This window comes from Aptenodytes forsteri, unplaced genomic scaffold (genome assembly GCF_000699145.1).
Source record: "Aptenodytes forsteri isolate BGI_AS27 unplaced genomic scaffold, ASM69914v1 Scaffold1, whole genome shotgun sequence".
NCBI lineage: Eukaryota > Metazoa > Chordata > Aves > Sphenisciformes > Spheniscidae > Aptenodytes > Aptenodytes forsteri.
The window spans coordinates 5,924,870-5,936,270 of NW_008795035.1; the positions used below are offsets into that span (position 1 = coordinate 5,924,870).

Below are 11,401 nucleotides of genomic sequence, written 5' to 3' on the forward strand. Positions count from 1 at the left end.
TAACCGCCCCCGCCACGGACAACACCTTCTTGGAGATGACAGCACGTAGGTTTTCTCCTCTACCGCTGCAGGACAAGCGAGAGGACTGTGTCTGGTCTGGAGGCGGTGGTGATCTTCCTCGGGCACCGCTGCCTTCGGCTGGCTTGAATCTGTCAGCTTTGGCCTGACATAAGCCCTAAGGAGAAGGGGGGTTGCGGGGGGTAATCCTGTTAGTTTGTTTATGTGAAGAAGAGGAGGAAAGAGGAAACCTTTCCCTCCTGTAAGTGCTGGTTTAATGGTATTATTGATATCTTACAGAGGATGTACTGTAGTTAATTGCATAATTTGTAACCACTAAATTGTTTCCATACTGTCAATCTACCTCTGTTTTCAGTTTCCCAGTTCAGGCTATCATTGCACCAAATTTGGGCATTGCCCTTTTACACGGCTGTCGGAGACAAAAGCCATCTAAAATCCAGATGGCAGAGTGCTGTGGCCAGCTACAAGCAAGCTGCAAGTACATAAAAACTTCTTGGGAGCTGGGAAAGTTTGTGGACTTGTGCTGGCTTCAAAGGACAGCACGCTGTAGCTGCAGGCACAGCGTTTGCTACCTGCTGAAAGGCTAATGCCCCTTTTTTTTCTCTTGAAGAAGGACTGGAAACAAGCAGCGTTGCTAGAAGCCACCACGCTGTGCAAGGGAGCAGTGGGATAGGGTTTGCCCCGAGGTCCTGTGGCTTAAAAACTCTCAGAGGGATGTTTAATCCAGGCTGCAAGGGCTGAGCTGCGGGAGGGTTGTGAGGCTGCTCTTTTCCAGTTGACGCGTGTGCTGCAGGCAGGCTCCTGCCCGCAGCTCTGTCCCCAGCCAGCACGGGCTCCCCGGGCATTCGCTGCTCCCAGTGACCATGTGCATCTCTCCGCCAGCTTCCATCAATGAAGATGAGCAGGGCATCATCCCACGAGCCATGGCCGAGACGTTCAGGCTTATCGATGAGAACGACCTGATCGACTACACGGTCCGAGTGTCCTACCTGGAGGTGTACAAGGAGGAGTTTCGGGACTTGCTGCAGGTGGATACAGCCAGCAAAGACATCCAGATCCGGGAGGATGACAAGGGGAACATTGGTATGTGTGGCTGCCCACAGGCTCCCTTTTCTGCCCATGCCCGAGGCCAGTGTTGGGTTATCTGTCCCTGAGGACAGAGCCAAGTCTTCTCCCTCCATCCCTCTTCTGCAGCAGATTGCTGTGCTTAGTCCTTCTCGGTGTTGAAAAGCCGGTCTGTATGGGCAGGGTGATGGCACCAGGACGTGCAGAGGATCTGCGTCCTCGGGCAGCCCGTCCCTCCCAGCCACAGCTCCGTTTGCCATTGCAGTGCTCTGCGGCGTGAAGGAGTCAGAAGTGGAAGGGCTGGACGAGGTGCTGAGCCTGCTGGAGATGGGGAACACAGCCAAGCACACGGGAGCTACCCACGTCAACAGGCAGTCGAGCCGCTCGCACACCATCTTCACAGTGACCATGGAACAGCGGCGCGGGGCCGGCCGCCTCCCCCTGCACCACTACCACCCCTCTGTCCCTGCCTCGGGCCAGGTCCTGGTTTCCAAGTTTCACTTTGTGGACCTGGCGGGCTCAGAGCGAATTGTGAAGACGGGAAACACAGGGGAGAGGCTGAAGGAGAGTATCCAGATCAACAGTGGCCTCCTGGCCTTGGGCAACGTCATCAGTGCCTTGGGAGACCCTCGCAGGAAGAGCAGCCACATCCCCTACAGGGACTCCAAAATCACCAGGTACGGTTGGGACCAGGACCCCCATGCTCCGCATGTCTCGCAGGCTCTTGTCCGAGCAGGAGGGAGGCAATGCTTCTCCCTGTCTTTCCCATGCCCAGCCTGCCAGGTTGGGTGGCAGAGTCCCCAGGCTAGCCAGGAGGAGCTTGCAGGGCCAGTTGTCCCTTCTGCTCTTATGCTGGGGCTCTTTGACTGCTTGATGGGACAGGGCCAGTTGACCCACTGTGCCTCATGGCAGTTTAACAGGTCTACCCTCTGGGGGGGGGGGTTTCACATAGGGAAGCTTGAAGAGAAATGAGGCCAGGATAGAAATGACAGCCTAGCTCACCGCAGTGCTGCCAAAGACAAGCCTTGCTTAAGTCATGCTGCCAAAGCTGAGATGGGCTGTCAAGCATGGATTATCCTGCCCCTTCCTGCCTGGCAGCGAATAAAAGACGCTTCCAGTAGACTTGTTTGATGGTCTGCAGTTACTTTTTAGCTCAAGCAGGTGGCCTTTGCAGTCTCCACCAGGTTCCTGTGCAGCATGCGTCTAGCAGTGATCGCGGAGTCGGGGAGCTCCCAGCGTTGGGAATTATTCAGATGGAAACTTGCCATGGTGCGAACTGTTACTACTTTGCTTAATGAGTCTGCTCACTTCACTAGTGCCGAACTGGCCACAGAGCGAGAATATCATTTTCCTTGGGCTTAACCTCTGAAAAGGGTTGGAAACCTCCTGGATCCTGCATTATTTTGAATTTCAGCTATTTTAATTGCTGTGCTCTTCCCTAGGATCCTGAAAGACTCTCTGGGGGGGAATGCCCAGACCGTGATGATAGCCTGTGTCAGCCCATCCTCCTCTGACTTCGATGAGAGCCTCAATACACTGAACTATGCCAGCCGGGCGCAAAACATCCAGAACAAGGCCATCGTGAACTGCCGCAAGGAGACGGAACACGTCGAAGAGCTTCACCTGCAGATAAAGAACCTGCAGAAGGCGCTGGAACAGCGGCACCGCTCCGAGACCCGTATCATCAACCGCTCGGCCACCACCAAACGATGCGCGCCAGACCCCACGGCTCGGCTGCTGGCGGAGTGCGCGCATTACCGGACCTGCACCGACGCCGCGTACCGGCTGCTAATGGAGCTGCAGGAGGACAGTAACCTGACGGTGGAGCAGATCCTGCGGGTTAAGGAGTGGCTGTGCACGGTGGAGAGCGAAAGGAGCGAGCTGACCTCGGCCGGGCTGGATAGCGGCATCGAGAGCACCTCCGCGGAAGACCAGAGCCCCGAGGCACAAGGCTCAAAGCTGGCAAAAGCCCAGGTAATGGTTGGGGTGGTTTAGCTCCGAGGTGGGGCTCATCTGATGGCCACTGAATGCAGCAGCCTCAGCACAGCACGGTGGAAGGGTCAGGAGAGGGAGAGGAGAAGCAACCCGGCCAAGAGGCTGTAGGGAGGCAGAACGATGTGGTCCTCGGAGCAGGCAGGGAGACGTTGGATTCAGCTGCGGCCGAGAGATTTATTTCGCAGGAAGAATCTGGGTCTGCAGAGCTGCTGTGCCCAGCATGGGAAGGGAAGGACAGAGGTGGATGCTGATGCTGGCTCTCTTGTATTTCGGGGGGCAGGTGAACAACGAGAAGGGGTGTGAGTCCATCAAAGACGAGCAGGTGGCCAAACTGCAGAGGCAAGTGGAGCGCCTGGAGGAGGAGAACCGTGATTTCCTGGCTGCCCTGGAGGATGCCATGGAGCAGTATAAGCTGCAGGTATTTCTGGGCTCTGCTCTCTTTGTAGAGACCTGCCCCACTCCTCCCCTTCCTTCTTCTCCAGGAGAGCACAGCCCAGCTTTCAGGTTTCTCTGCAGCAGGTCCGGGACCCACGTGTACAAAACCGCATTTTTCTCGTTGCCTCCTAGAGCGACAAGCTGCAGGAGCAGCAGGGTAAGATCTCAGAGCTGCACGTGCGCTTGGAGATGGCAATGCCAAACCTGTGTGTGCCAGGACTTCTGGAAAACCTTCGCCTGGTGACCGCTGGCCAGAGACCTCACACGGCCCCGCTGGATGCTGCCCCGTCCCATGGGCTCAGCCGGGTTCCCTCAGGGCTCCTTCCTGCCGAGCAGAGTGGAAGAGCCCTTTGCAGGAAGGTGAGGGTGCAAGTCCGTGCCATTGAGGAGCTGCTGCCTTTTCACTGGGGTGCCCTCCACCGCAGGAACCGCTTTTTCCCCACCGTTGAATGTGAACCTTGTCAGAGGTGTAGTCCAGAGGACTGCGCTTAGTGTTCACATCCAAAGAGATTCACAACTCCGGCAAAACCAGCCCAGCTTCAAAACTGAGGCTTATACTTCGATGTAATGGGCGGGTCCCAGATTTGCTCAGCTTCTGAGCAGCAGAAGGCAGGAGGGCAGGCAGCTGGGTCTAGCAACACGCCAGTTCTGAAAACTCACTCAACTCCATTTTGTTGCTTTTCTTTGTGTCTAGCAGCGATGCCCAGCTGAGAGCTGCTTGTTCTAACACCAGCTTTCATGCAACACATTTCCTCTCTTTTTGACTCTCTGCCCCAGCAGCTCGACAGCAACCCCTCCTTCCAGGAGGAGGACCTGGCAGGCTGGCACCTGAACCACGCGCAGTGCCCGACCGGCAATCCAGAGATCAAAGCCGTGGTGCTGAGGAGGGAGCTCAGCCAGGACTCAGAGAAGCCAGCAGAGCTGTCCTCAGGAGAGGAGGAGGAGGAGGAGTGGGAACAGAAACGGTCCCTGTCCCAGCGCCGGTGAGTTGGGGCTGTCCCAGCACTGTGCAGTGCCCTGACAGTTGCATGACCTGGCTGTCCCACCTCTGCATCTCAGCTCTCACGTAGGATGTAGAAGCAAACGCTGCCTCTGGGGTCAGCGATTCTGCTGAGACAGCTGCCTGCTCGCTGGGGAGCCAACTACCATCTTTCCTGACCACGGCTACTGTTTCTATCTCCTTCTGAAGCCTGGGGATCATGAGGGTCCTTACCGGGAACAGCTCTGGCAGTGCCCAGACCCAACTGATTAATTTGCTGCTCCTTCTAGAAACGGGATCCAAAGCTGGAGCAAGAAAGAGATTTGCAAGTTGAGCGAGGAGCCCAGTGGAGGCAATGCCCCCTCAATTCAGGAGGAGCAGCCGGAGCTGTCAAAAGGCAAGTGGTGACCGTAGGTTGTTGGACAGTCTTCCTAGGGCTGGTGGTGCTTCACGGGCGCTGTTGCAACGTGTCCCACCTAGATGAGCCCAGAGGACAAAAACGGAGCAGATGACAGTCTAGCTGCTTTTGTTATGGAGAAACTTGAACTGCCGGGGTCTGGCCAGAGCTGCGTGTTTTGTTGGAAGCTGCGGGTGACTCTGGGCGATGCTGTGCCAGTTCTTGGCTACGCATCTGAGGTTGGATTGTCCTTCTGTCACCCAGCTGCTAAGACAGGACCTTCCTTACCCGGGAATCTGTGTTGCAGAGGTCTGCAGGAGGCGGGAGCTGCTGCTCGGTCCCTGGGAGTGCCTGCCAGGGAAGGACTCCGAGTGGAGGCTGGTGCAAGCACAGCAGAAGATCCGAGAGCTGGCAATCAACATCCGCATGAAGGAGGAGCTGATCACGGAGCTCATTAAGACAGGTGCAGAGCTGCTGGTGGGAACATGCATCCATTCCCTATGAAATCTCCTCCTAGTTGGGATGCTTGGTCTCTACTCCCATCCTCACCTTCCCTCCCTGCGTTGTCTGTGCCCAGTCCCTTCCCCTGTAGGCAGCAGAGCACTGTTTCTCCATCCCTCCAGCTGAGTGAGACCCTTCCCATTGGTTTCTCCCCAAATCCCATCCCCGGAGTAGCTGAGGGCAAGGGAGCATTCAGCCTCTGTAATTAAAAATATTTGAGGAAGAGAGAGGAAAGGTCCATCCCTTGGCAGGATCCTGGCTGCGAGGGAAGGGGGCCTGGAGGTCACGGCGGAGGGGGGTGTGTTGCAGGCAAGGACGCCCAGGCTCTGAACAGGCAGTACTGCCAGAAGATCAGCGAGCTGGAGCAGGAGGCAGAGCAGGTGCGGGCAGAGCTGAGCGACAGCCAAAAACAGCTCCAGGAGCTGGAGGGCAAAGAGCCATGGGACCCCGGGGAGAAGCGCAAGCTGCAGGAGTACCGCACACGCGTGGCAGCCGCACAGAGCAAGGCACGGGTGAGTGGGAAGGGCTCTGCCCACCCAGGGAGGTGGGCAGGGGAAAAGTTAGGGGCATCTCTGCAAAGGGCACGGGGGAGACACCGAGCCCAAGGGCAGCTTTCGCCCTCCGGCAGGTTCTGTGCAAGAAGAAGCAGGCAACGGAGAGGCTGGTGTCGCTCTCGGCCCAGAGTGAGAAGCGAGTGCAGGAGCTGGAGAGGAACATTCAGCTGATGCGGCGGCAGCAGGGCCAGCTGCAGCGCCGGCTGCGGGAGGAGAGCGAGCAGAAACGGCGGCTGGAGACGGAGGTGAATAAGCGGCAGCACCAAGTCAAGGTAGGAATGGGCAGGAGCAGCTGTGCTACTGCGGTATTTGTGAGGATGACGATGGGTGGGCTCTGCAAGCTGCCGGGCAGGCAAGGGTAGGCCTGGTGGGGTCTGTGATTGTCTTGGAGAGCACGGGGATGGAGAGAGGATTATTTTTTAAGAGTATCCAAAGAGCTAGCAGAGAACATAACCTGTCCCTCAGCCCCTGGCTGTAGGGCAAACAGCCTCTTGAGGCTCAGAGCTGCTCCTTCCCATACAGGAACTGGAACTGAAGCACGAGCAGCACCAGAAAATCCTGCGCATCAAAACAGAGGAAATAGCAGCTTTCCAGAGGAAGCGGCGCAGCGGCAGCAACGGCTCCGTGATCAGCCTTGAGCAGCAGCAGGTACAGGCAGAGCGAGCCTGCCACCTCCTTCCTGCTCAAAGGGGACTGCCGTGGCAGACTGCTGGGTGACGGGGGAGGCCTGGAAGCAGGGGCTTCAGCCTGAGATGGGACATAGGCCCATCCTGCCCCTGAGGAGGACAGTCCATAATGTCACTTGTATCTAGTAGCAGAGGACTTAGATCTTGTCTTACCCCCAGGACCAGGATTCTCTTCTAAATCCTAGCATTGGTAAAGAAGCTGTGAAGTCATGTCTGTTAGCAGAAGGGTGGTGGGAGATGCGGCCTCCAAGGACTCCTTGGCAGCTGTGGATTTAGCTCAGCTCTGCCTCTCAGAGCAGCTGGAAGGATACAACCAGTGAAGTCTGGGCTATAGGGGTCAGCAGAGATGGACTCAAGATTCTCTCTCTGATCTCAACCCCGTTGCTCTCTAGTTTAGCAGTCCTGGGCACTGCTGCTGCTGTCTGCATGCATGCACATGCCCTTTGCCTCTCCTTCCATCAGAAAATTGAGGAACAGAAGAAGTGGCTGGATATGGAGATGGATAAAGTTCTCGAGCAGCGCCGGGCCCTGGATGAGCTGGAAGATGAGCTGCGGAAGCGGGAAGCTATCGTGGCCAAAAAGGAAGCCCTGCTGCAGGAGAAGAATGGCCTGGAGAGCAAAAGACTGCGCTCCAGCCAGGTAGGACAAGAGTGTGACACCTCAGCCCCTTGCTTGATTTCCAGCAGAGGTGGGAAGCTGGAAGACCTAGGCGCCATCCTGGGTCTGGCAGAGGGCTGCAGATCAGGATGAGGTGGTGTTGGGAAGTGGGTAGCAAATCTGCCTCTACAGGAGACCCTGCTTGTGCTCTGCCTCTGAGCTAGTTGGTTTGATAGCCCCTGGCTTAGGAGTGCACGTGGGGTCACTTGACCTATGGAGGGAGTAGAAAGGGGCTGGGGATTTGACTTGCCTTTAGAGCAGATCCCCTTGAGCATCTTCTGCTGCAGGCCCTGACAGATGACATAGTGCGTGTGTCCAGCCGTCTGGAGCACCTGGAAAAGGAGCTGACTGAGAAGAACGGGCAGCTGCGTCACGGCAGTGCCCACGACCAGCAGCAGATCCGCCAGGAGATCAACAACCTGCGCCAGGAGAAGGACCAGCTGCTCAAACAGAGGTTGGAGCTCGACAACAAGCTGCGTCAGGGCACCCTGCTGTCCCCAGAGGTACCTCTTCTTGGGCTGGGCTGCTGTGCTTGCAAGAGCGTGAGGCAGCGTGGGGTCATTAGCAGATGCTTCCCCATGTCCCCAAACTGTGCGTATCCCAACTTCTTGCCAGCGCTATTGAGATGACAAGGGAGGTTAGGGCAGGGTGAGACGGAGTGAACCCTTGTGCTCCCTAGTAACTGCAGCTCTGCCCTGGCAGGAAGAACGGATCTTGTTCCAGCTGGACGAGGCAATCGAGGCTCTGGATGCAGCCATCGAGTACAAGAACGAGTCCATCACATGCAGACAACGAGTCCTGCGGGCCTCGGCCAGCCTGCTGTCCCAGTGTGAGATGAATCTCATGGCCAAGCTCAGCTACCTCTCCTCCTCCGAGACCCGAGCTCTGCTCTGCAAGTACTTTGACAAGGTGGGAGACAACTACCCTCTGCGTTGGTGGGAACTGTAGTATCTGACCAAACTCTTGTTTTCCTCAGCCTCAGGCCTTCTGCTTGCCTCCTACTGTACTTTTGACCTGTAAAGTCAGGCCACAAAGCCACAGCACCATGATCCCCCACCTATCCCAACACCTAGGAGAGAGGCTTAACTAGTCATAGGATGCATGGATCCCTGCGGTGGCTTTGCCACGTCAGTGCAGCCACATGTTGCTCTTCCCTCTGCGAGGCAGCTGTGACATCCCAGAACTACTAACCTTCATACGCTGTACCAAAAAACTAACTTGATTAGGCTCAGCGGTGCAGGAAAGCTTCCAGGCTCTGAAGGAGCCGAGATGTTTCTTGCTCTTGGGTCCTGGCCAGGTGGTGACGCTGCGAGAGGATCAGCACAGGCAGCACATTGCCTTCTCGGAGCTGGAGATGCAGCTGGAGGAGCAGCAGCAGCTGGTGTACTGGCTGGAGGTGGCCGTGGAGCGCCAGCGCCTGGAGATGGACCGCCAGCTCACCCTGCAGCAGAAGGAGCACGAGCAGAACATGCAGCTACTGCTCCAGCAGAGCCGCGGTAACCACCCAGCTCCTGAAACGGGCAGCAGTGGCACAGCTTTTGGCTTTCACAGGGCTTGCAGCTTGAAATGGCCTTGTTTTTCCTTGTAGAGCACATGGATGAGGGGCTGGCCAGCAGCAAGCTGCAGTACGAGGCGAGGATTCAGGTGCTAGAAAAGGAGCTGAGCCGTTATATGTGGGCAAACCAGGAGCTGAACCAGAGGCTCAGTAACATGAACCTCCATCCTGGACAGACCAAAGGTGAGAGGAAGCCCAGGCGGGGGGCTTTGCTGTTCCTACCAAGTTAAAAGGAAGGGAGTTTAAATTCCTTTGCCTGGCAGCAAGAGCTTGGAGCAGAGCCGGGAGCAGTGCGGGTGCAGGTCATTGTTGGCCTTGAGCAAGTGCTCTACAGGCACTGATTTTGATGAGAGAAGTAGAGATCCTGATACTCATCTCACTGTACCCCCAACCTTTCCCAGCAGGGACGGAGAGAAGCATTCACGGGGCTGGGGACAGGGCTCCCCCTGCGCTCGGGACCTGCGAGGAATCCAGCCTTGGGGAACAGCCTGTACCTCTGGCCGTCACTGAAGAAAGCCATCGGGTCAGGGATGAGAGCAGGGACCTGGTGCACGCCCCTTTGCCATCGACGTGGAGGCGTTCCTCCCTGCCCAACGACAGCCCCGGGGACCTTCGGCACAGGGAGGCCGAGCACTTGCCGAGAGCGGGGCAGCCCCACGAGGTGCACCCGCCACGGAGCCTCGCTCCTGCCTCCAAGCCCCGCCGGGAGCTGCGCAGAGCCAGCCTGAACGTGACCCCAGTGCCTTACCACCCAGCAATGATAGATGTGAGGAAAAATCCACTCTAGACACAGGCTTAACGCTTAACCTGGCACAGGGCAGGGAGGAGCAGATATTGCTGACGTGAGCTTAAGAGCCTTTCTGCCCACAAGCCAGCCTGGCTACAAACCTGTTATGTACCAGAGGCCTGAGGAAGAAAAAGACATGACTTCTCATCATAAGGGAGATAAGTATCAGCCTACATTCCCCAACGTTGCTGCCAGTCTAGACAGTGCTGACTGGACACCTTTCCTCCGGCACCCTCAGCAGCTTAAACACTGGGAAGTGGGAGGTACCTCCCACCCTCGCCTCGTAACACTAAAAACTTGTTTACAGTTTGGAAACCTCTGCTGCAGGGCTTGCTCAGCCCTAGCAGCCTTGGAGGAAGATGCTCTGCAGTCCCACAGAACTTGTACATAGATTTTTTTTTTTTTGTAGTAACTTTGGTTTTTTACATTTCTACTGTAACTTTTCTAATAAAGCAGAGTGAGTTTTATGAAGCGGTCACTTGTCAGAGGCTCCAGTCGTCACTTACTCTGGGTAGGTAGGAAAGGAGTTCTATTTAAACCTCACTGCATGGGAACTCAGCTGCTGTCAGCGTTGCCTTAATGTTTAAGTACCTGCTTTGTAAGTGCTCACAGCCAGAGCTGGTAGGCTTCCTACGTTGAGTTGCTGCAGGAAAAGCATCTCCAGACAGCAGCAGCATTGTCTGAAGCATCCAGGATAAAAGCAGCCCTGGTTAAATGCCATTTTCTGCTCCAGCCTATAAGGTGCTTTAAGCAGCATTTTCTTACTCTTGGGAAAACTTCCAGTCTGGATGTAAGGGAGATTAAATACAATCCTGCAATTTAACACTGACACCATCCACCTCGGGAAGGGGGACATAGGTTTTAACTCTGGCAGAGCAAGAAATGAAAGCCCAGGTACCTGCTTTAAGAAGGGCAAGGGGGGGAAACAGCAGCTTGGCTACCTGACCCCAAAAAGCAAGCCACTGCTTCAGCCTGAAATCACGAGTACAGCTACCACAGCTACCATTTGAGGAGTAACATACATCAAGTTGAAAGCCAGCATCTGAAGTAGGAACCACCTGATCTTCCTCCTGCATACTTGATCTTGCTTGTAGGGGTGTGGCTTTGAGGGGGGACATTACTGAGGGCTCCGGGTGCGGCTGAGCTGCACAAGATTTAAGTTCAGAGCCTTTATTTTCTGCTGTTGAAAACAAAGATCTTCAGCAGAGAAAAGAAGAATCCATCCTACTTGGAAGTAAGTAGTAGTCTTGGAGCTCCACACTTGTGTATCAATTCACATCCTTGAAGCAGGTGTACCTCTCCCGCAAGCAAAACAATCACTGGTAAGCACACTATTCCTCCTCTCTTGGCAGAGGGAAGCAGTCAGCTTTCCTGCAACAAATAGTGTTTCCAGGAAACAAATTCCATTCAGTACCATCTAGCCCCTCAAAGCCTTAAAGCCACGTAACAAAATTCTGCATTGCCATGCCTGGTTTCAGGATGACCTCACGCTATCTTCATAGCTCTCTGCTTCCTGTGCGTTACTAGACACGGTGGGGTGACTTCCCCGATACCCTGCTGTGCACAAAGAGATTGCTATCCTAAAGGAAAAACTCAGCCCTTCCAAGATAATGCACAATTTTAGCCCCTTGTAGGCTACATCTCAGGCACTGAATCACAGCTCCTCCTGTCTTCATGGGGTTAGAATGCAAGCACATGTTTCACAGGCAACTAAGTCACTATTTAATCAGTGACTCAGTTTAGTAAAGAGTAGTCTTTGAACTGTCATCTCC

General features: G+C 55.4%; 1 protein-coding gene across 1 annotated transcript; it reads left to right on the top strand.

Moving 5' to 3' along the window:
* The first annotated feature begins 881 nt into the window (after positions 1 to 881).
* Positions 882 to 10,095, top strand: KIF7 (kinesin family member 7). Its single transcript, XM_009276625.2, has 17 exons — positions 882 to 1,101; positions 1,349 to 1,760; positions 2,526 to 3,057; positions 3,359 to 3,496; positions 3,646 to 3,873; positions 4,291 to 4,496; positions 4,783 to 4,889; positions 5,197 to 5,352; positions 5,700 to 5,902; positions 6,019 to 6,216; positions 6,467 to 6,592; positions 7,093 to 7,269; positions 7,575 to 7,790; positions 7,990 to 8,196; positions 8,585 to 8,783; positions 8,876 to 9,025; positions 9,244 to 10,095. Exons 1-17 carry the CDS (start codon positions 882 to 884, stop codon positions 9,627 to 9,629), a joined length of 3,861 nt encoding a protein of 1,286 aa, XP_009274900.1. The 3' UTR covers positions 9,630 to 10,095.
* The last annotated feature ends 1,306 nt before the right edge of the window (positions 10,096 to 11,401 follow it).